At 43.3% G+C, this 24,744-nt stretch overlaps 2 protein-coding genes across 6 annotated transcripts in view; one reads left to right on the top strand and one right to left on the bottom strand.

Annotated features, from left to right (window-relative positions):
• Positions 1 to 24,744, top strand: part of MOSPD1 (motile sperm domain containing 1) — a 75,366-nt gene that overhangs the window by 40,806 nt on the left and 9,816 nt on the right. For all 3 annotated transcript variants that reach the window (XM_069746978.1, XM_069746977.1, XM_069746976.1), the window contains one exon: positions 23,737 to 23,991. In XM_069746978.1, the coding sequence (XP_069603079.1) occupies positions 23,838 to 23,991 (154 nt within the window). In that variant the 5' untranslated portion in view covers positions 23,737 to 23,837. The remainder of the gene's footprint in view (positions 1 to 23,736; positions 23,992 to 24,744) is intronic.
• Positions 9,030 to 13,650, bottom strand: LOC138661948 (uncharacterized). 3 transcript variants are annotated; one of them, XR_011317986.1, is made up of 5 exons: positions 12,308 to 13,578; positions 11,911 to 12,074; positions 10,997 to 11,366; positions 10,570 to 10,650; positions 9,030 to 10,245 (listed from the first exon to the last, which is right to left on the bottom strand). XR_011317986.1 is itself a non-coding variant. In XM_069746974.1 (3 exons), the coding sequence occupies exons 1-3, from the start codon at positions 12,317 to 12,319 to the stop codon at positions 10,237 to 10,239; spliced, it is 1,413 nt and encodes a 470-aa protein (XP_069603075.1). In that variant the 5' UTR covers positions 12,320 to 13,648; the 3' UTR covers positions 9,030 to 10,236. The 3 variants fall into 3 exon arrangements, 2 of the variants coding, with proteins under 2 accessions (XP_069603075.1, XP_069603074.1); XM_069746974.1 differs by having other exon boundaries at positions 10,997 to 13,648; XM_069746973.1 differs by lacking the exon at positions 9,030 to 10,245 and having other exon boundaries at positions 10,253 to 10,650; positions 10,997 to 12,545; positions 12,674 to 13,650.

Genomic DNA, 24,744 nt, shown 5'->3' with positions numbered 1-24,744 from the left:
TTTATGCAGAAAAGACGCCGCGTTTAACAGCTCAAACAAAGTAGTAATTTCATGGAAACTTGTTTTTTTCTTCTTCTTCCCCATAGACTTTTATGGGGAGCGTCGAAACATGCATGTTAAAGTAGTATAGGTGTGAAATTGCAGTGTTTCTGCACTAAAAAAAAAAATAAAATAAAAAAGCTGCACTAAAATGCATTGCAAAAGGGAAAACCTAACAATGCAAAAAAACAGCAGAACGCTAGTACATATTTTGGAGTGTACATCTGTAGAAAAACAAAAACATATATACACATGGGGATAACTGAACTTTTGGCTTTGACAAATAAAACACAACTGCACTTTTTTTCTCCGGGTAATATTGGAAGCTTGATTAGTGTGGCAGGCGTTGCTGCTTCCTCATCAGGATCTGACTTCAGTATTAATACTAGTTTGGTAATAAAATATTTAGAATTGAGAGTCCTCAGTGGTACTAGTTTGGTTAAACTTTCAATCCAATTTCCAGCCACAGTACCCAAACCTCCAGCCGTTCCCCTGATCCAGCCTTCCATTACTACAGGGATCCTCGATGACCCGAGTAAGGGCTCGCTCACACAACCGTACAAACCGATAAAAAAAAAAAAAGGTATTGCACTCAGTGACTCAGACCAATGTAATTCAATGAGGCAGCGCTGATGGGTTTTCTTTTTCTCATATCGATCTGGGAGTCATAAAAAAAAAAAAAAAAAAAAATCACAGCATGAAATTGGATGAGACTCGGCCATTGAAGTCTATGGGTGTGAGAAAAAAATGGATGCCACAGTATAGCGTCCGATATTTACAAATACATTGCAATTCTGTAACATAGAAATCTGTAGATGGTCCTACCTCACACTAGAGTATAGCGCCCGGATCGGATGCTGTGTGCAAATGATCCCCGGCTCAAAGTCTGCTGCAAGCGTAATCCGAGTGTCATCTTACTGTGATCAGAGAGTCACCTGGCTGTGGTCCGCGCGTCACCTGGCTGTGGTCCGCGCGTCACCTGGCTGTGGTCCGCGCGTCACCTGGCTGTGGTCCGCGCGTCACCTGGCTGTGGTCCGCGCGTCACCTGGCTGTGGTCCGCGCGTCACCTGGCTGTGGTCCGCGCGTCACCTGGCTGTGGTCCGCGCGTCACCTGGCTGTGGTCCGCGCGTCACCTGGCTGTGGTCCGCGCGTCACCTGGCTGTGGTCCGCGCGTCACCTGGCTGTGGTCCGCGCGTCACCTGGCTGTGGTCCGCGCGTCACCTGGCTGTGGTCCTATTCTCTGGCATGCAAGAATAAGATCTCAGGTGTGGAGAAGATAAAAGTAATTTCTCCATCCTGTGAGTCGGCGTATATCAGACTGCACTAGGATGACGTCAGAGTGCAGTCCGATGTTTTGTACGCACCCATAGACTTGTGTGGGTGTGCATTGTTCGATATACGTTCCCAATCGCAGCATGCAGAGATTCTTTTTCTCATGCCGGCCGGGCATGAAAATAAATGCTAATCGGCACTGCGCCATAGTATAACAATGGCATGAGTGCTATCCGATTAAACAATCAGAGGAAAAGTATCATAGAAACAAGTCACCACTTCTGCATTTATCACCCACTCCTGGTTTTGGCTTACTGATACTGATGTAAAATACTGACCAAATACTGCTAGTGTGAATGTAGCCTAAGGATCAGTCTGCGCTTTGCAGTCATAATACAGATGCCAAATCTTTGCAGCATTCTGGCTGTCTGAAAGCGGTGACGCTCTGCTTTACGGCCGGCGCTGACACAGTCAGTGCAGGAAGCTGACGGCGAGGGACGTGACAGACACTGGAATGTAAGTATGTAGTGTTTTTTTTTTTTTTTTTACATTTACAATGGTAACCAAGGTAAACATCGGGTTACTAAGCGTGGCCCTGCGCTTAGTAACCCGATGTTTACCCTGGTTATCCGGGGACTTCGGCATCGTTGGTCGCTGGAGAGAGCTGTCTGTGTGACAGCTCTCCAGCGACCACACAACGACTTACCAACGATCACGGCCAGGTCGTATCGCTGGTCGTGATCGTTGGTAAATCGTTTAGTGTAACGGTACCTTTAGGTCTGGGCTTTGACTAGGTCACTCCAAAACATTTACACATTTCCCCTTAAACCACTCGTGTGCTGCTTTAGTAGTATGCTATGGGTCATTGTCTTGTTGGAAGTAGAGTCGGTGTCCATTTTGGTGGAGTCTGAGTATAATGGACTGAGTCCTAAAATATATAATAAATTAGGTGCAGTAGTACAATGCAGGATGTGCTGTAAATTTTTTCATAATTGGGAAAGTTATGAAATGTCCTACAAATGTCTGTTCTGTTCCTGATCTAAGGATCTTGGCTCTTAGTTGAGATGAATCTGTGCTGCACTTTATGTACAGGCTCAGTAGTGACCAGTGCTGTGGAGTCGTAGTTGAGATGAATCTGTGTTGCACTTTATGTACATGCTCAGTAGTGACCAGTGCTGTGGAGTCGGAGTCAAAATTAAGATTCGGAGTCAGGGAAATTGAGGAGTCGGCATCAGAGGTTTGGCATACAGACCCCACAGCCCAGGTTGGAAGGTGAACCTCCGCCCCAATCTAAAATCACTGACTAACTGAAATAGGTTTTGCTCAAGAATATTCCCGTATTTCGCACCATCCATCTTCTCCCTCAACTCAGACCATTTTTCCTGTCCCTGCTGCCAAAAAACATCCCCACAGCATGATGTTTCCACCACCATGTTTCACTGTGGGGATGGTGTTCTTGGAGTGATGAGCTGTGTTGGTTTGGCGCCAGTCATAGTGCTTACCTTGGTGGCCAAAAAGTAAAATTTCAACTTCATCATTCATTTTTTTTTCCCCAGAAAATTGTCATATAAAAGTAAAAAGTTTGAATAAGAGAAACTGTAGTTCTCTTCGGTGGGCATGAATTCATGTAATGGCCTGCAAGTCTTGAACCATACATTGCTGGGTGTTGGACCTGTATCTTACAAATAGATTTGTTTTGTCCCAGACAACCCCTTTAAGTGGCTGAACTGGATTTTTCCTCCATGTGTGGGGTTTTTAAGGCTGTGTTCCCACGATGAGCTTTGGTGAATCTTTCGATGCTACAGCATTTCTGCACCTATTATTTATTATGTTACTTGCGACTTTTCATGATTTTGTGTGCGTTTTCAACGTGTGTTTTTATCACGTTTTTGACTCTGCGTTTTTTTTTTCTTGTTGGTGTGTCATTACTTTGTTTTTGATACTGCCTGGTATTTGGCTTTAGCAAAACTTTATTGATATACTTATGTGCGGATTACATGCTTTTTTGATGCATTTGCGCCAAGTAAAATAAAAGCACAGTAGGAGATTTCAATAAATCCCATCCACTTTGCTGGAACTGTAAGGCTATGCTCGCACAATGAGCTTTTGGTACATTTTTCTTTTTTGTAAAATGACCTGTTATACTTACATGCAGATTTTCCCCATAAACTTACATTAGGTGTGGAAATTACGCAGGTAAAAAACTGCATATTTGTTGTGGAAATGCATCAAAAATGGATGTAATCCACACCTAAGTATATCAATACATTTTTGTCAAAGACAAATTACTAGAAAAGTATAAAAAAAAAATGAATTTATTTAAAGGCTGACACACCAATAAGATATAAAAATACTTATTAAAAAATAAGGCCTAAAAATGCAATGGAAAACCATAAGCAACCTAATGTAAATAATAAGAAAAAAAACCCCAGCAAAAGCTCATGGTGGGAAAGTGGCCTAAAGAGGCATTGTTTAATATACCGGTACACTATTACTGTATACTGGTGAAATATACCAGAAATGGTCCGCTATTTATTCTTTCATACCTACGTTCATTCAGATAAAATAACACATGGGAATAAATTCATTGTTCATTTTTGCAGCGCTTTTTCAGATGGATTCCAGGCGGAACGCTCCTGAATGAGACCCAGTGTGCACACTGCCTTGTATAGGAGTTCTATCTCTAGGATCCGCTCCTGATTCTGTCTTCTTAAGGTACCGTCACACTAGACGATATCGCTAGCGATCCGTGACGTTGCAGCGTCCTCGCTAGCGATATCGTCCAGTGTGACAGGCAGCAGCGATCAGGATCCTGCTGTGCTGTCGCTGGTCGGGGAAGAAAGTCCAGAACTTTGTTTCGTCGCTGGATCTCCCGCTGAATCGGCGTGTGTGACACCGATTCAGCGATGTCTTCACTGGTAACCGCAGGGCCGCGCTTAGTAACCCGATGTTTACCCTGGTTACCATCGTTAAAGTAAAAAAAAAAAAACAACCACTACATACTTACCTACCGCTGTCTGTCCCCGGCGCTCTGCTTCTCTGCTCTGGCTGTGAGCACAGCGGCCGGAAAGCAGAGCGGTGACGTCACCGCTGTGCTTTCCGGCTGCCCGGCGCTCACAGCCAGACCAGAGAAGCAGAGCGCCGGGGACAGACAGCGGTAGGTAAGTATGTAGTGGTTGTTTTTTTACTTTTAGGATGGTAACCAGAGTAAACATCGGGTTACTAAGCGCGGCCCTGCGCTTAGCTACCTGATGTTTACCCTGGTTACCGGGGACCTCGGGATCGTTGGTCGCTGGAGAGCTTTCTGTGTAACAGCTCTCCAACGACCAAACAGCGACGCTGCAGCGATCTGGATCGTTGTCGGTATTGCTGCAGCGTCGCTTAGTGTGACGGTACCTTAACACTGTCGGAAGATCCTGACCTGTGAATAAGGCCAGACACTTGGAATCTCAGACATGTGTTGTCAGACCTTGCTCTAATTTTACCTCTAGTTTTTATCGCCTACTCGGCTTTTTTCCCCCAGGTTTATATACACATCACAGTGGTGGTATTTTTTCTCAGCCTCACATAGCGGTGTCATGGTCACATTTTACGGTAAGAATTATGCCAGCTGGACTGTGTTATTGGGATCTAGTGTTAATTGACATTCTGGGTCTGACAGTATTAGGTATGTTGTCCAGGATTAGAAGGACACGTTTTCTTTCTTCCCATAAGGTAGGTACAGAAGTCCATATGGAAAATGTGCACTGGCTATAATGGGTCCATGTTTGGTCCGTGGTCGCATGGACTAATAATACACATGTCTGAACTGTGGTATAAGACCTCTCTACAGGTTGTGGGTGGTGCTGCACCTAAGCAGCACTCATGGAACGGACATGCAGTTCCACTTACAGCCTGTAGACACTGTGGCACTGTTTCACAGAGCACTACAAGGGCTTGCCTTATGCACACAACCTATGCCCATTTGATTTGACATGGAGTTTTGGAGGTGGAAAACTCCAGTAAGTTTTTCCAGACACTCTTCAGGGAGATGACTGTTCTTATTCACTGTAAATCTCCCAATTGAGAAAGCCCCACCAGTTCTCAATAGGGTTTCGGTCATGTGAGGAAGGGGCTCTGTCATTATTCTTTCACCTTTACACTTCTGTATAACATGGCTGACTGCTATGCCATGTTTTATCGGATGGCACTCTGCCCAATTTTATAATATAATAATATGGGGCAGTGCATCGACATGAGAAAACAGTCCACTGGCTCCAAAGTCAGACTGCACTCGGATATCATCTGAGTGCAGACCAACTTCTGTTCACAGTTACAATGGAGAAGATGGAGACATTAAGTTCTCTATCTTCTCCACAACTGTGATGGGATTCTCTTTTGCAAGAGAATCGGATCCCACTAGGATGACACTCGGCTCACACTGTGACTGACTGTAAGCTAAGTGTCACTAGCATAATGACATAGTGTGAGACTATACACTAGTGTGAGCGAGCCCTTAAGGTCTTTACTGGCGGTGTAGACTTCAGTGCTGCGATGGAGCATTTTCCTACATAAAAATCATGGTTTTCCTGAGAGATATAAACTTTTTCCTATACTAACTGCTCGGAGAAAGTGTCTTGTGAAAAGTGGCAGTAGGTTTAGCAGTTAATTTTGAGTCCATCTTCAAGATTCAGCTACCTCTATCCGCAGCCTACCTCCACCTTGCTGGTGTCTGAGTGGAAGTGGAGGAGCTGCCCGTTACTGAACCATCTGGTCAGTCAAGAGTCACTCTCCTTCCATCTGTCCATAAAACCTTTGAAAAATCAGTCTTCAGATATTTCTTGGCCCAGTCTTGCTGTTTTCTTGACGTGTCTTGCTCAGTGGTAGTAGGGTGTCCGCCTCCTTTACCTCGTCCATGTCTCTGAGCTTTGAACACCTTCTACTTCTGGAATCCAGGGAGGTTTCAGCTCTGGAATATGACAGCACTGGAGGATTATGGCTTCCTGGTCGCTTCTTTGATTCTTCTCAAATCTTTGGCATTTAATGTGCGGCTTCTGGTTTTCAACACTTTTTTTTGTAACCCTGTTGACTATTTGCAACTAAACTTTTGATGGTTCTGTGATCACGCCCCAATATCTTAGCAGTTTCAAGAGCACTGCATCCCTCTGTAAGACTTGTAACATATTTGACTTTTCAGAGTCAGGTAAATCTCTATTTTTTGGCCCATTTTTCCTCTGGACAATAGACTGCCTAATAATTCTGCCCACATCAAGGGCATTGTATCCTTAGGACGCACCCGCCTTCATTACACAAATACACGTCACCTGATCTGCTTCATCCAGTAAGCATTCACGTCTATACAGCGCGGAGTTGGAAACTCTGCACCCAACACTGTCTTTATTTTGCTGTCCATGGAAGTAATGTCCAGTTTTAAGAAGACTCTTCACCAAATGTTTCATGTTGAACTGGACACACAATGTAATAGTGGCTGCAGTGCACAATAAAATATTATTTAAAAAAAAAAAATTCAATATCGCCTTTTTGTTGCAGAGATGTTAACAGTATTTGGCACCTAATGACTTTTTTCTAAGTCCAAGTGGGTTCTAGACAATTTTCAATGGGGGTGTGTACTTCTGCCTCCTGTATGATGTTGACCAATCATAAGCAGGCAATACTCAAAAGGAGGAAAAAAATAACACGCCCTCACCATAGTTTGGACTTACAAAAAAACCCTCTTTAGATGCCAAATTACTTCGATTTAAAAAAAAATAATAATTACAAAAATGATGGTTCCACTCTGCGGCCAATATTACATCATGTGTCCAGTTCAATATGACAAATTTGGTGAAGGGCCCTCCTCAGGGCTCATACCCATCAGCGTTAATAAAATCGGTCTGATGTTCCTGTAGCATTTACTGGTTATTAAAATGGGGGAACCCAAAAATGATGTGGGGTCCGCTATAATTAATAACCAGCAAAGGCTAGGCAGACAGCCCTGGGCTGATATTAATAGTCTAGGAATGGGCCATGGATATTGGCCCCTCCCAGACTAAAAGCATCAGCTCAAGGCCGCCCCAGAAATGGCGCATCCATAAGATGCACCAATTCTGGCACTTAGCCTCTGCTCTTCCCACTTGACCTGGTGCGGTGGCAAGTGGCGTGATAGTATTGGAGTTGATGTCACCTTTGTATTGGCAGCTGACATCAAGCTCAGAGGTTAGTAATGGAGAGGCGTCTATAAGACACCCCCATTACTAGCCCCAAAGTCAGATTGTAAAAAAAACGCAGCCTGAATCCTTTATTTAAAATAAACATTCTCACTCCACCTTTTACTCATTTAAAAGGAACCTGTCACCCCGAAAATCGCGGGTGAGTTAAGCCCACCGGCATCAGGGGCTTATCTACAGCAGGGGTCCCCAACTCCAGTCCTCAAGGCCCACCAACATGTCATGTTTTCAGGATTTCCTTAGTCTTGCCCAGGTAATAATTGCATCACCTGTGCAATCCAAAGGAAATCCTGAAAACATGACCTGTTGGTGGGCCTTGAGGACTGGAGTTGGGGACCCCTGATCTACAGCATTCTGTAATGCTGTAGATAAGCCCCCGATGTAACCTGAAAGAGCAGAAAAAGACATTAGATTATACTCACCCAGGGGAGGTCCCGCTGCTGGTCCGGCCGGATGGGCGTCTCTGGTCCACTGCGGCGCCTCCCATCTTCATTCCAAGACGTCCTCTTCTGATCTTCAGCCACGGCTCCGGCGCAGGCGTACTTTGTCTGCCCGGTTGAGGGCAGAACAAAGTACTGCAGTGCGCAGGCGCCGGGCCTCTCTGACCTTTCCGGCGCCTGTGCACTGCAGTACTTTCCTCTGCCCTCAACAGGGCAGACAAAGTACACCTGCGCCGGAGCCGTGGCTGAAGATCAGAAGAGGACGTCTTGGAATGAAGATGGGAGGCGCCGCAGCGGACCAGAGACACCCATCCGACCTGACCAGCAGCGGGACCGCCCCTGGGTGAGTATAATCTAACGTCTTTTTCTCCTCTTTCAGATTTTCGGGGTGACAGGTTCCCTTTAATTACCCATTTAATTTAATGTTAATGTATTCAGCTAATAATTAACTTAAAGTCAAGTAAAAGTGGGTGAAAAATAGAGCTGGAGTGACAGAGGCTTCCGATCTACAAATAATTCTTCATCTTCATTTGCATATCAAGTCAAATGCTGATTTCTTAGGACAAACGAAAAGAGAAAGGGTAGACTAAAAATAGTATGCACAACCCAAAATATAGAGACAATCGGTAGTACTATAAAGCAAAACACCTTTATTAAACACCTCAAAAAACATGTTAAAAACATTTAAAAACAAATGTACAAATCCCTATACCCATCATATCCCATAATAAATGACAATCCCATAATACAATAGGAAAACAGTAATATCCTACCCTAGATGCACCTAGTCACATATGCTCTCCTGCAAAAATGTGCCTATACAGGCCGCAAAGGACTCGACCACAATATGTCAGTATCCACTGCTAATAACCAAAAAATGAAACATCCATGCAATACATAGTCCTGAGATTGGAATGTGATAGCATGCTATATAACAGCTGTGGATACAACCTGTCCTGCGTCAATTCTGGTATATGGAGATGCAGCAATGTCAAAGGGCACAGAGCACCACAAGGGTTAAATCCACATAGAGCCAGGGAACATAACAGCCCCAAAATGGCCCTGAGGTAGGAGAAGGATAAGGTGGGAGCGCACCCCACGCGTATCGCTGCCTCCGCAGCTTCGTCAGGGGAAGTGAAACTAAAGGTGCAACAGTGTGTGCTTAAATAATAAATCCAATAAGGTAAATTGCATACCGGTGTGGGAGAGAGAGAGAGAGAGGTAAAAGCCGGAAGACGCCGGCGACGCCATGACGACAGGAACACAATCATAATGAACGGCAATCCTAGAGCGTCCAAAAGGTCACATGCGCACGCGCAAACCGCGGTATTCCATAGGACCACGTTGCGCACGCGCCGTGCCAGCCGGCTAGATGGACACGTCATAGGACACAGGGCAAAGAGAAATGGAATAAAGCCCGAGGACCGGACTAAGCTAGCGAGGCCGGCTAGATGGACACATCATGGGACACAGAGCAGAGGGGGTGGGATAAGGACCAAAAAGCCAGAGAGGGGGGAAGGGAGGGGAAAAAAAAAAAAAAAAAAAAAACACAACAGGTAAAAAGAGGGCAGAGTGTGCATGTTGCAGCAAGACACAGAGGCACAAGATATCCACCCGCAGAATGCCGGGAGATATCACAATCATAGACATATACTAGTGATTAAAGGCAAAACCGCCAAAGGACACAAAAAAAGACAGGGCATATAAAGCCACCCAGAAAACCTGAAAGGGAGAAAGGAATATTATTATTGTTGGCAAGTGCACAGGTATAAGTGCACGTAAACACCTATACAGCAACCATATACAGTATATAACAATATCAGGCAAAAAACACACACATATATAAATATAAACAGACTGATGTCCCTTGAGTCCGTAAGTATATGTACGAGTATTCTCTCAATGCCGCTATGTAGACGTTTCCGGTCCCCAGCTTATAGTCCCATAGTCGATGAGGCCGACACCATCCAGATCTATACGAGAGAAAGCACTCTTCATCACAAGCCCCTTCCGACTTGCCAATCTCAAATGCGCATCCGAGCCCATGGTCCATAATAGGAGTTTGCCATAAAATCCGCATTGTAGCTGTGAGAGCAAAATCTCTTCTGCATAAGATGTCCTTCCATTTGCCATAATGGCATGCCGCACATCCACCCTCCAGGGTCCACTTCATTATCTAATGTGTCAAAGACCTCTGCATCCATGTTGGTCCCCACAGTAAGCTTGTAATATCCATATCCCAATTTCCAGGGATGATCATCACCCTTTTGGGTGCGTCCTCAGCCTTCCTGAATGGAGACAAATGCAAAATTAGATATGGGCACCAAATCTGAAGGGAACCAAATCAGACGTCCCAGAAACTAAAAATACCCCAATGAATCTACGCGCCAACTATCCTAGGAACCCCGTGAAGAGCAATTCCTCATTTAGGCCCATGGGTGCGACCGCCTGAAGATCGAAAATCCACCTGGACTCAGCACGCAAGAGATAGTTAGATATATTGCCACCCCTTTCGCCACAGGAAACCCTCTGTAACCCCACAACTTGCAAATCAATGGGCGAACCCCTATGTTTCAGCAAGAAATGCGCCGCCACAGGAGTCAAGATTTTACCTTTGCCTTGGTCCGTAGCCGCCAGGCGTATGGTTGATACGTGTTTTTGAAACCTCTTACGTAGTTCTTGGGATGTTTGCCCTACATAGATCATATTACAAGGGCAAATTAGCACATAAATAACATTTCTGCTCCTGCAGTTGATGTAAGCCTTTAACGCATGTCTGCTGGAGTTCGTGGGGTGTGTAAATATGTCCCGGGTGGGCGTCATAAAGGGGCAGACATTACATTCCCCACAGGGGAATGATCCCTTGAGGACAATACCCCTATTAAGTTTGACCGTGGGCCTAGAAAAATGGCTCCTGGTCAACAACTGCCTCAGATTCGGGGCTCTTCTAGATGTCAATAACGGCCTATTGCTGATGACTTGTGTGGTTTGCATATCTGTTTGCAAGATCGGCCAATGTCTGGTGAGGATGTGTCTTACCTGCCCCCAGCTGTCATTATAGTCCGTGATGAACCTCGTCTGCGATTCTCGGGAACGACCCACAGGAATCAAAAGTGAGGCCTGATCATGTTGTCTTGCTCGCTGGAAAGCCGTGGCAACCACTCGTTTGGGATAACTCCTCTGTCTGAAGCGGTCCGTCAGATCCCGAGCTTGCATCAGAAAATCTTGATCCCGAGTGCAATTACGTCTAATGCGTAAAAATTGTCCCGTCGGGACGCCCACCTTCGTGTGCCAAGGGTGAAAACTGTTGAACTCCAAAAGAGCGTTAGTAGCAGTGGGCTTCCGGAAAAGGTCCGTGACCAGCTTGTTCCCTTGTACGAAAATTCTCAGATCCAGAAAGCTAGTCGAACTGTTGGAAATAGAGTGGGTTAAAAAGATATTATGGGGGTTGGAATTGAGGCTGTGGATGAAATCAGTACAACCCTCCCTGCTGCCCGACCAAATAAAGAATAAGTCATCGATATAGCGATGCCAATTCCGGACATGATGTTGATATGCCAGGGATGGGTACACAAACACCTCCTCCCACCAACCTAAGAAGATGTTTGCGTAGGTTGGTGCACATTTCGCCCCCATTGCCACTCCAGCTGTCTGTAAATAAAATGTTCTATCAAACAAAAAATAGTTGTGATGAAGAACAAATTTCAGCAGATCCAACAGAAAAGAATCATGCCCCCGATCTGAGTGTGACAGTTTGTCTAGGCAAAAAGTAACCGCATGCAGGCCATCACTATGCTTGATGTTGGAGTACAAAGACTCCACATCACAAGTTACCAGGTAGAATTCTCCCGGCAGTTCTATCCGTCCACAGACCTCAATAAAATGGGCAGAATCCCTTATAAAGGAGGGCAAGGCCGTGACTATTGGCTGGAAGAAGAAGTCCAAATACTCACTTGCCCGCTCGCAGATACTCCCAATGCTAGAAACAATCGGCCTTCCTGGTGGTTTCTTCTCGTCTTTATGTATCTTCGGCAACATATAAAATGTTGCCGTGACCGGATGTTCCACCCATAAATATTTTTTCTCTTGGGGCGAGATAATGCCGAAACTTAGCGTCCTGCAGAGTAAAGAGTCAAATTTAGACGCAAACACTGCCGTGGGATCTGAAGGTAATTTTTGATAGCATCTGGGGTTAGTGAGCTGTCTATTGGCCTCCTCTAAATATGCTTCAATTGACCACAGCACCACATTGCCCCCCTTATCCGCCTCTTTAATCACAAATTCCTTGTTGCTTTGTAAGTCCCGCAAGGCCCGTTTTTCGGCAAGATTAAGGTTAGAGGATCTACCCACCTGTGTTGGCATTGCCAGAATGTCTCGTTTCACCAGCTCAAAGAATATCTTGATTGCGGGTACCAAGGAAAAGGAAGGCGTTTTAAGGGATCTATTTCTGCCAGGGAACTTTCTTCTGGTACACCCTGATTCGTTCTCCTCCAGTAGGGCTAGTAGATCTTGAAAGGCTTGGCGCTCATCCTCAGGTATTGATTGTAGAATATCCGGTTTTTTGTAGATAACCTGAAATGTGAGGTTCCTACAAAACAAATAGAGGTCCTTAACTAAAGTAAATTTGTCGGCCGTATGTGTGGGAGCAAAAGTTAAACCCCTCTTCAGGACGGCAAGTTCCACCGCAGTAAGTTCATATTTAGAAAGATTTATTACCTGGAGGGTGGATGTAGAGGCTCCAGAGGTCTGTTCCGTATCAGGGGGGGAGGAGGCTTGATTTATTTCCGTCTGGTTGAGTATTTGTGGGGGTAAGTCGGATTGTGGTCCCTGTGGCGCGTTATGCGTTTTCTTGTTCCCCCTCCGTCTCCTCCCACGCCTGGTCCGTGGTCTACCTCGCTTCCGGTGGAAGATAAAAAATCATCACTAGAGCTTTCTTCACCACGAGGTAGAGAGGTGGATATTGTAGTTGCTGTCACGGAACCATGGCCATAGGTTCTAGTACGGCGTGGGTTACCCCTGTGCGTCCATCTATACACTGCATTTTGCTCAAAATCAGTCCTGTCCCTAAGAAGTTTTTTACGCTTCCTGCTCGTCACCTCTACCTCATATTTGTCCAAGGTCTCTTTAAGTGTGGTCTTGAAGGTATGCACCTGTGTCCCTTCAAATGTGTTCAATTTGGTTTCCAATTCTTTAATGGAGGTCTTGGTCGCCGTAAACAGGTCTCTGTCATGCTCCAATAATAGGTTGATAAGTATATTTGAACAGCGTGTAAGACCCTGTTCCCAAATCTGTTTAAATGATCCTGAGGGTTCCCAAGCTGGAAATATGGAGACCCTCAAACCACGAGGTATCAAACCTAATTTCAAATACTCTTCTAGACTCCTCATGTTCCACCAGAGTCTAATCCCTGTCTTATGTGCCCTCATCAATTCTGAGCACACATTGGAAAAACCTGATTCTGACTCAACAGCAACCGATCCAGAAAGATCAAACACATTGGATGGTTTGGCTAGCCAGGCCGCCTCCCTAGCCTCCCAGTCCATCACCCTAAACCCGAGTATGCAAAAACCAATATGAAAAAAAAAAAAAAAAAAAAAAAAAAAAAAAATTATATATATAATAATAATATACAAAATTACGCAAAAATATGCGTGTGCTGCTCCCAAAGAACACCCCGGGACACGGGGCAACAACTAGCACAAGAGTAAAGATAGAAAGGGGCGCACCAATATATAATGTCACAATGCTGATTTCTTAGTAACGGAGGAACAGACCGGCCATGTAGAGGTATTGCGCGACTTGTCCTTTAAAGAGCAACATACACATATAAATAATGGGGGGCTTGACATTCTGCTGACAGATTCCCTTTAAAGAGTAGCTGTCATTTTATTTTTGATTTAATAAATCAATAGTACTAATGATAACAAGCAACTTTGTAATATGTCTTCTCAGAAAAAAAATAGCTTTTTTTCACCTCCTGGGTTGATTGTTCACTCTCGATTCACAGTAAAATTTGTATTCACTGAAGACAGGTTTTCCCATTACTGAGGTAGGAGATGGTAATTTGGTGCTCATAAGGTTCTATGGAGAGGTCAGAAGGGAGGAGAGCAGAGCTATAGACAGATCTTCTGCTGCAGGTTCTACTGAAATAATAGTTACAGTTCTGCATAGAACTTTATGGGCACCAACTGTAATCTCCTATCTAAGTTCACTGAATACAGATTTACCTGTGAATTAAGAATGTTGAGAATGAAAGCTCAGTCCAGGAGGAGAAAGAAGCAGAATTCTCTGCTAACATTTGACCTTTTATTTTTTATTTGCCATTGATTTATGAAAAAAAATAATAAAACGACGGTTACTCTCGAAGTGTATATGTCATGTGCTTTTTCCACAATCCGATATGCTTTTGTTGCTGTACTGGTTCCGCAGGCAGCAGAACTCCCCCCATGGGTACATTGTTTACATCTATCAGACTCATGCAGCAAGAACTTTGTGTTTCCACTTCGTCATACTGGTTATTTATTTTTCTGGTACATAGCTAGTCATTAACATTATCGAGAGGACGAGTCACAGCAGTTCTCCTGTGTTGCGCTTTATCAGGCTGTCACACAGGGTTGTGACCAGAGAGCCATATAATTTCAGGAACATGCAGTCACTAATTAAATCCACCCATTAAAGGGATTAGCATAGCCATAGAGAACTTGTAAGGAAATCTGCATCATCTTACTCATTATCTAAAACCTTCAGCAAGCTTGAAATATACTGTCTATGTAGAAAGCCATATTATTGATATGGAGCGTATATTTATAGTGTGCTCCGCAGCGTCCGAGAGACCGAGCAATGCACGCCAAGTAATCTACAGCTTTATTGTATCCTCTGGAGGTCATAAATCTAAAATGGACTTTGTTTATCTCTTTGTGCTAAAAGTGTCGTTGGCTGTGTATATAGATTTCACATCATTAAATATACATTATTGTATTTATTACAAGGAGATAAAACAAGTGTGGCGGTGTTATTATATAACTCCGATTACCATAGACTAATCATTTCGTGATGTGCTAAGCCTTAGCCAGATGTCTGACTCCCATTCTTTTAGCTTTGTGCATAAAGAAACAACTGGTTCTCCACAATGTTTGCTGATACCTGTGACGTATTGTCAGTGAATAGCAGCACAAAGCGTGCTCACAGTCACGTACAGTTGTGCTCAAAAGTTTACATACCCCGGCAGAATTTTTGCTTTCTTGGCCTTTTTTCCAGAGAATATGAATGGTAACACCAAAACATTTTCTCTACTCATGGTTAGTGGTTGGGTGAAGCCATTTATTATCAAACTACTGTGTTTTATCTTTTTAAATCATAGTGACAACGCAAAACATCCAAATGGCCCTGATCAAAAGTTCACTTACCCCATTTCTTAATACCATGTATTGCCCCCTCTAACATCTATGACAGCCTGAAGTCTTTTGTGGTAGTTGTGGATGAGGTTCTTTATTTTCTTAGATGGTAAAGCTGCCCACTCTTCTTGGCAAAAAGCCTCCAGTTCCTGTAAATTCCTGGGTCGTCTAGCATGAACTGCGCTCTGGAGATCTCCCCAGAGTGGCTCAATGATATTGAGGTCAGGAGACTGAGATGGCCACTCCAGAACCTTCACTTTGTTCTGCTGTAGCCAATGACAGGTCGACTTGGCCTTGTATTTTGGATCGTTGTCATGTTGGAACGTCCCATACGCTTCGACAAAAGTAACACATACTCACTTCTCGGACCGCCTGTGCTCATTCAGTGTCAGCTTTGCATAATGACCCTGTGAGCACTGTCCCCTTGTAAAGACCATAAAAGTTAGCACAAAATAAAAAGGCTCTGGAATGGTATGCCGGATTTAAAAAAAAAACTATACAAAAAAAAAAAAAAAAAAAACTGCAAGTGAATACTCAAAGGAGCAGTGGGAATAAAATAATGGTCCCTTTTCACCTGCTACTGGTCCTCTTTAATTTTTTAATTGTCCTAAATAAATAAAAAAAACACATACCTACCTTTTGTAATTCCTGGCGATCACTTTACATTGTTCTGGAATTGTGATGGAGGTAGATTGGCTGCAGCGGTTATGTAATATAACGTGACACAGCAACAACCCCCCACAGGAATTATAGCACTGGCACTGCATGAGCATAGCCGGTCCGGGACGTGAGTGCAGCAGAAAAAATGGTAGAAATTAGGTAATGAAGATTATTTAGAAAGTTGCTTCACTTTATATTTAGAAAGCTAGTGAACAAGTACAACAAAAAATGTATATGAAAGTGTATGTAACTTTTAATTACTAGCCATCGTAGTTGTAGAGTTTAGCTTCTAGAACTGTTCCCACCACGGAGAATTTTCTTTTGCAAGAATAGTTGGTTCCGCATCTAAATAGTGTAGCGCCATTCATATAAAATCCAATAATCCATAACCCTCCCATTAAAAATCCTTAGGGTAGAAAAAAAGTAAATATATATATATATATATATATACACACACACACAGCAGCACATGTATATGAATCTAGGCCATGTGAAAACACAGACAAATATTCGATATGAATCATACTGCTCAAAAATATTTTTTCATAAAACTTAGTTATAGATAAAATGAAGATTCTTGGCACATAAATTGGCCAATTCATGTGTGCCCATCAACCACGGCAAGGTGATCTCCCTCTGATGGGTCCTACTGAGTGGCATGTACAGTAGAGTAGGACCCATCAGAGGGAGATCACCTTGCCGTGGTTGATGGGCACACATGAATTGGCCAATTTATACGCTAAGAATCTTCATTTTATCTATAACTAAGTTTTATGAAAAATTTTTTTTGAAAATATATATATATATATATTTTTGAGTAGTATGATTCATATCGAATATTTGTCTGTGTTTTCACATGGCCTAGATTCATATACATGTGCTGCTGTGTTTCATTATATCTATATGATACAGCTTGCATGTGTTCACATTGGGAGTGCTGGTTGAGAGATATTATATATATATATATATATATATATAAAATACACACATACACCACTGGATGGTTGCCCAATTCTAACGCATCGGGTATTCTAGAATATGTATGTCCACGTAGTATATTGCCCAGCCACGTAGTATATTGACCAGTCACATAGTATACAGCACAGAGCCACATAGTATATTGCACAGCCCATGTAGCATATTGCCCAGCTATGTAGTGTATTGCCCAGCCACGTATGACGCAGGTTAAAAAAAAATAAAAAATAAACATACTCGCCTTCCGCAGGCGCGTTGTAGCACTGTCGCCTGTGTGGGGTGGAGGCGGCATCTTCCGGTCTCAGGGTGTGCTGACGTCGCGGTCACGTGACAGTGTCGCGGTCACGTGACCGTGACGTCACGACAGGTCCTTGTCGTGCAGGACCTGTCATGACGTCGCGGTCACGTGATCGTGACGTCACGGCAGGTCCTTTCTGCGCAGGCGCACAGGACTTGTGATGACGTCGCGGTCCCATGACCGTGACGTCATGGCAGGTCCTTCTGCCAGACCATCCGTGCGACCGGAACGTGCCGGTTGCATCGCGAGGAGCGGGAAAGGCGGCGTAGGTGAGTATATAATCATATAAATCACTCCGCTACTATTAACCCTGTGTGTCCCCAACTTTTTACTATTGCTGCTGCCTATGCAGCATCAAGAGTAAAAACATGTAATGTTAAAAATAATAAAAAAACAAAAAACCTGCTATAGTCACCCTCCGTAGTCCGACGATGCGCTCGCGGCCTGCCGCCATCTACCGTTCCCGGCAATGCATTGCGAAATTACCCAGAAGACTTAGCGGTCTCACGAGACCGCTAAGTCATCTGGGTAATTTCGCAATGCATCCTGGGAACGGAAGATGGCAGCCGCGCGTGCATCGACAGCGCCACCACTTCGCTGGAATGGATCCCGGCGGGTGAGTAACTATTTTTTATTTTAATTATTTTTTTTTAACAGGGATATGGTGCCCACACTGCTATATTCTATGTGGGCTGTGTAATATACCGCGTGGCTGCTATATACTACCTGGCCAGTGTTAGATGCTATGTGGGCAGTGTTATATACTGCGTGGGCTGTGCTATATATTACGTGGCCAGTGTTATATATTACGTGGCCAGTGTCATATACTGCGTGGGCTGTGTAATATACTGCGTGGTTGCTATATACGACCTGGCCAGTGTTCTGTACTGCATGGTCTGTGTTATATATTACATGTCCAGTGTTATATACTGCGTGGCCTCTGTTATATACTACGTCGCCTGTGTTATATACTGCGTGGCTGCTATATACTGTGTGGCCTGTGTTATACAGTACGTGGGCTGTATTAACGCCTCGGGTATTCTACAATATGTATGTATGTTTGTATATAGCAGCCACATAGTATACAGTCATGGCCAAAAGTATTGACACCCCTGCAATTCTGTCAGATTCTTCCTGAAAATGATTGCAAACACAAATTATTTGGTATTATTATCTTCATTTAATTTGTCTTAAATGAAAAAACACAAAAAGAATTGTCCTAAAGCCAAATTGGATATAATTCCACACCAAACATAAAAAAGGGGGTGGACAAAAGTATTGGCACTGTTCGAAAAATCATGTGATGCTTCTCTAATTTGTGTAATTAGCAGCACCTGTAACTTACCTGTGGCACCTAACAGGTGTTGGCAATAACTAAATCACACTTGCAGCCAGTTGACATGGATTAAAGTTGACTCAACCTCTGTCCTGTATCCTTGTGTGTACCACATTGAGCATGGAGAAAAGAAAGAAGACCAAAGAACTGTCTGAAGACTTGAGAAACCAAATTGTGAGGAAGCATGAGCAATCTCAAGGCTACAAGTCCATCTCCAAAGACCTGAATGTTCCTGTGTCTACTGTGCGCAGTGTCATCAAGAAGTGTAAAGCCCAAGGCACTGTGGCTAACCTCCTTAGATGTGGACGGAAAAGAAAAATGGACAAGAGATTTCAACGCAAGATTGTGCGGATGTTGGATAAAGAACCTCGACTAACATCCAAACAAGTGCAAGCTGCCCTGCAGTCTGTGGGTACAACAGTGTCAACCCGTACTATCCGTCGGCATCTGAATGAAAAGGGACTGTGTGGTAGGAGACCCAGGAAGACCCCACTTCTTACCCCGAGACATAAAAAAGCCTGGCTGGAGTTTGCCAAAACTTACCTGGAAAAGCCTAAAACGTTTTGGAAGAATGTTCTCTGGTCAGATGAGACCAAAGTAGAGCTTTTTGGGCAAAGGCATCAACATAGAGTTTACAGGAGAAAAAAAGAGGCATTCAAGGAAAAGAACACGGTCCCTACAGTCAAACATGGCGGAGGTTCCCTGATGTTTAGGGGTTGCTTTGCTGCCTCTGGCACTGGACTGCTTGACCGTGTGCATGGCATTATGAAGTCTGAAGACTACCAACAAATTTTGCAGCATAATGTAGGGCACAGTGTGAGAAAGCTGGGTCTCCCTCAGAGGTCATAGGTCTTCCAGCAGGACAATGACCCAAAACACACTTCAAAAAGCACTAGAAAATGGTTTGAGAGAAAGCACTGGAGACTTCTAAGGTGGCCAGCAATGAGTCCAGACCTGAATCCCATAGAACACCTGTGGAGAGATCTAAAAATGGCAGTTTGGAGAAGGCACCCTTCAAATATCAGGGACCTGGAGCAGTTTGCCAAAGAAGAATGGTCTAAAATTCCAGCAGAGCGTTGTAAAAGAAACTCATTGATGGTTACCGGAAGCGGTTGGTCGCAGTTATTTTGGCTAAAGGTTGTGCAACCAAGTATTAGGCTGAGGGTGCCAATATTTTTGTCTGGCCCATTTTTGGAGTTGTGTGTGAAATGATCAATGTTTTGCTTCATTCTCTTTTGTGTTTTTTCATTTAGGACCAATTAAATGAAGATAATAATACCAAAGAATGTGTTTGCAATCATTTTCAGGAAGAAAATGAGGATTATCTGACAGAATTGCAGGGGTGTCAATACTTTTGGCCATGACTGTATAGCACAGGCCACGTAGTATTTGTCTGCTATATACTACGTGGCCTGTGCTATATACTATGTGGCTGCTATATACACATACATACATATTCTAAAATTCCTGATGCATTAGAATCGGGCCACCATCTAGTGAGATATATAGAGATATATATATATATATATATATATATTTTTTTTTTTTTTTTTGTACATAAAATTAAAAAAATATGCTAACTTAAAAATGTGATTTGAACAAGAAGTCAATTACTGATCCCCAGTTACTATTTAATTTGCCCTCGGTAAAGCACTATGGAGAAATGCAAGGGAGGAAGATGGTAGATAAGACATAAGAAAAGCACAGTAATGAGCACAGTAAGGACGTGCACTGGAGAACTTAGGTAGATGGGTTCATCAGGAAACAGTACTGGAGTACTAGAGGAAAACACTTACTGTTTTTTTTTTCCCTAAATCATAATTTATCCGCAGTCCATAGCATAGGGCAGTGATGGCAAACCTTTTAGAGACAGAGTGCCCAAACTGCAACCAAAAACCCACTTATCGCAAAGTGCCAACATGGCAATTTATTGAATACTGAGGTTTTAGTTTAGAAAAAAACAACACATGCAGAGAGCAGGCAGGGGCAGCAGAGCACAGCCACAGACAGGAGCAGTGGTATCAGACTGCAGATATAAAGGAATATGCTTCCTATCCTGGCGTATGCACCCCATCCTTGTATATGCTCCCCTAATCCATGCATATGCCACCATCCTGGTGTATGCTCAGCCATCCTTATATATGCACTTCATCCTGGTATTTATGCTCCCCCATACTGGTATATGCCCTTCATCCTGGTATTTATGCTCCCTATCCTGGTGTATGCTCCCCCATCCTGGTGTATGCTGCCCCATCCTGGTATATGCACTTCATCCTGGTATTTATGCGCCCATCCTGGTGTATGCTCCCCCATCCTTATATATGCCCTTCATCCTGGTATTTATGCTCCCCCATTCTGGTATTTATGCTCCCCCATCCTTATATATGCCCTTCATCTTAGTATTTATGCTCTCCCATCCTGGTGTATGCTCCCCCATCCTTGTATATGCCCTTCATCCTGGTATTTATGCACCCTTCCTGGTACATGCTCCCCCATCCTGGTATTTATGCACCCTTCCTGGTACATGCTCCCCCATCCTGGTATTTATGCACCCTTCCTGGTACATGCTCCCCCATCCTGGTATTTATGCACCCTTCCTGGTACATGCTCCCCCGTCCTGGTATTTATGCACCCTTCCTGGTACATGCTCCCCCGTCCTGGTGTATGCTCCCCCATCCTTGTATATGACCTTCATCCTGGTATTTATGCACCCATCCTGGAATTTATCAAACGGTGTAGTTTGGTAAATGGGGTCACTTTTGAGGGTTTCTCCTGTTGTGGCACCTCAGGGGCTCTCCCAGTTGGTTGGGGCACCAGCAAACCATAACAGTCAAATCCGCACTATAGTATGGCGCTCCTTCCCTTCTGAGCTTTGCACTGTGCCTGAAAAGTATTTCCCGATTACATGTAGGGTATTGGTGCACTCAGGAGAATATTTTATAACAAACTAACATATTAGCCCTTTGAAAAATTAAAAACTTGGGGCTAAAACAACATTTTATTGGTAAAAATATAAATATTCTTTCTTCACCGTCCAATAGTGTTAAATTCTGTGGGGCACATGTGGTGTCAATATGATCACTGCACCCTTAGAGGAATTCATTGGGGAGTGTAGTTTGTAAAATGAGGTCACATATGGTGAGTTTCTGTTGTTCTGGCACCTCAGAGGCTCCAGCAAAAGACAGTGTATGAGCAGTCAGAGAGGTAGGAGGAGAACTAGGAGGCCGATGGGAGAGAGCATAGTGAGGAGAGCTGGGGATCCACAGTGATGAATGCTACAGAGAGATCCAGGATCAGAATCAGCACAGTAGTGACAATAACATTTAACTGTTAGATCATTAGAGACTTTAGCAAGAGCAAGTATTGGGTTTATGCCGTTAAAATGAAGGAGGGAAAGATACCAGATGACAGAGCAAAATTAAATTTTTTAGTTAGGTGAGTGGTGACAGCCTGGGATAGGGACTGAAGATGTGCGGGAATAGGGTCACTGGTACAGGTAGTAGGGGGAGAAGATGTGAGACGCCTGGAAACCACTTCTTGTTTGAGCTGGATGAAGTGCAAGGGGGAAGAGAATGTATGATATTAGGGGTTTGAGAGAAAAATTCCTGTAATTTATCCCCCATCAAGAAGATGGTGGATAATATACAAATTGCCCTCATGTTACTGCCCGCTGTTGTAGTTACTGCCACAACATTTGCTGCAGTACAAAACTATATTACTTAGGAACTTCTTGCGTCCATTATCACTAATACAAGCCAACTCATTATATTCTCTGCACATCCATTCCTGTCTACAATGCTCTAAGCTCCAACACTATTTTTTTGTTTTTATGTCCAAAACTTCTGTACTCTCTTAGTATGTCTGTGGAGACTTCAGTGCTCTGTTTTTCTGCTACAGGTCTCCAAAAAACAAAATAATTAAAGAAGGACATTCACCAGGACAACAGTGGGCAGTTTTTGCTCTCATTGTATTCTCACTGCCCCTATAAGTATTCCTTTTTTATTGTTTTAATCCACCATTCAGTCCCAGAGATGTGGGGGCTTTTTTTTTTTTTTATTTTGAGCTCATTTTTACAGTCTTTACTAAGGGGGCGTGACTCAGTATTATCCGTGGGCGTGTCTTTAGGCTGCTTTGCATAATTACTCAAGCAATGCACCCTTGGTAAAGACTATGAAAATTTGCCCAAATGAAAAAAGGCTTACAAATGTGGATTTATAAAAAAAACAACAAAAAAAGCGGATTTCTCAGGGGAGCAGCGGGAATAAAATAAGAGCAAAAATTGGAGATTGACTTGGTTTGATGAATGATCCTCTTTAACTGATACAATTCTGCCACCACTAGGGGGAGCTTATGAGCTTGCTGAATATTCATGGGCCTAAATAATAACATGGTATGGAATAAACTCCCCCTAGTGGTGGCAGAATTGTATTATTTAGCTATCGCTGTGAAGGGAAATTCATGAAAAATATAATTCCTACTATCATCATATTTCCTTTAAAGGGGTTTATTGCTCTTTTCTTTAACTTTGAAAAATTCAAAAGCAATAACATCTGTTGCTATATACTGTAGTTCCCACTGTCCTACCCAATGTCACCTATGGGACATTGTTCACATTAAAGGGAATGCGTCATCGGAAAACGACTTCTTGTTTAAATCAGATTGCGGTATACATATACTTAAATTTATGTTAAATAAATTTTTTTAAAATCTGCTATTTTGCTGGTTTTGTACTAATCACTAGACCATGTACTATTCTGATACTTCCTGTTCTGTACAGAAGACCTTTCAGCAGTCTCATTACCCTCACAGGCAGGATCATAGTGACAGATATCACCTCTATGTAGTGCGGATAGATTATTAGAAGTCCTAGTGTCCAGTGTGAAAAGGAAGATTATTATTTTTTTATGGTGAATTTAATAGATTGCTTAGTAACACTTATCTGAACATCAATAAGCAGCAGAATAGAAACCGAGGTCTGTTCTATTGGAGCGGAGTCGATCATCTGGCGGCTCCCTGACATTAGACGCTGTAGCAGTCCTATGTACTAATTCTGCGCTGAGCATATTGGGTCCGTCTGTTGTGAGCTGCGGTATTAACGCTCCTCTTCCTCCTGCAGATCTGACGGCATGCACTAGAGGTCTTCCAAGCACCAGAAAAACAAGACTTGAAAGTCCTGGAGACAAAAGGAGCAGTGGAGGAAATACAGATCCTGTGCCAATGCAGCAACACAGACGGCAGCCAGAGTTAGTGGAAGGAAACCTTCCCGTGTTTGTCTTTCCAACTGAGCTAATATTTTACGCCGATGATCAGACAACTCACAAGCAGGTGTTAACTTTGTATAACCCCTATGAATTTGCCTTAAAATTTAAAGGTAAGTTACATTACAGTTGTGAATTTTTTTGTTTTTAATTTTCAGGCAATTTTGTGTAATGTGACCCGCTTAAGAGAAAATAAAAAAAAAAAACTGACAATCACCAGGTATTGAGATAAAGCATAGTTTTTGCTTCAGAGTAAACGATTTTACACACTGATTTTCTGTATATTCAAAAAAAAAAAAAAAAAAAAAAACACAGAAAAAAAATGCAGCCATACTTACCAATACCTGGTCACAATACTATTGCACTGCAGGGACCCAATGATAAATGGTGGAGACAGCTCAAGTGCAGAATTCTGATAGCATGCTGTGACCGGCTATTGGCCAGTATGGCCGCTTTCTTTCTGTAGTGCTTTTTTTTTTATTTGATGACCAGATAAACACAGAATGTTGGTGCAGTCACATGGCCTCGCGCGAGGATGGCATCACAATCCTCGGACTGGTCATCGGCTGTACTGACCTAAACATGATAGCTGCATAGAAATACATGGTGTCACGCTCAGGTAAGAAGAGCCGCCGGCCAGTCCAGGCATTGTGAGTAATACGGTCATGTGACTGCACCCTAAAAGGGTTAATTGGAAAAAAAGATATTATGAAAATCAGATAAGGGTTGGCTGAACATTGGGCACAGAATCAGGATACCGGAAACCCTGGGAAAGAGAGAGGCTGGTTTTAGCAGGCCGAGATTTTCACAATTCATCTTGGGTCATCTGCTTCAATGTCTGCTTCAAATACACTTAGATAACTTTC

Source organism: Ranitomeya imitator, chromosome 2 (assembly GCF_032444005.1).
Source record: "Ranitomeya imitator isolate aRanImi1 chromosome 2, aRanImi1.pri, whole genome shotgun sequence".
In the NCBI taxonomy this organism is placed as follows: Eukaryota; Metazoa; Chordata; class Amphibia; order Anura; family Dendrobatidae; genus Ranitomeya; species Ranitomeya imitator.
This window is presented reverse-complemented; position numbering and strand designations above follow the sequence as displayed.

Bases quoted from the DNA above. Each gene is read 5' to 3' on its own strand.
- LOC138661948 (XM_069746973.1), bottom strand. From the start codon at position 12,319: ATGCCAACACAGGTGGGTAGATCCTCTAACCTTAATCTTGCCGAAAAA. The intron at 10,651-10,996 runs GTAAGACACATC...TGATCTATGTAG, and splicing joins ATAATGACAGCTGGGGGCAG to GGCAAACATCCCAAGAACTA.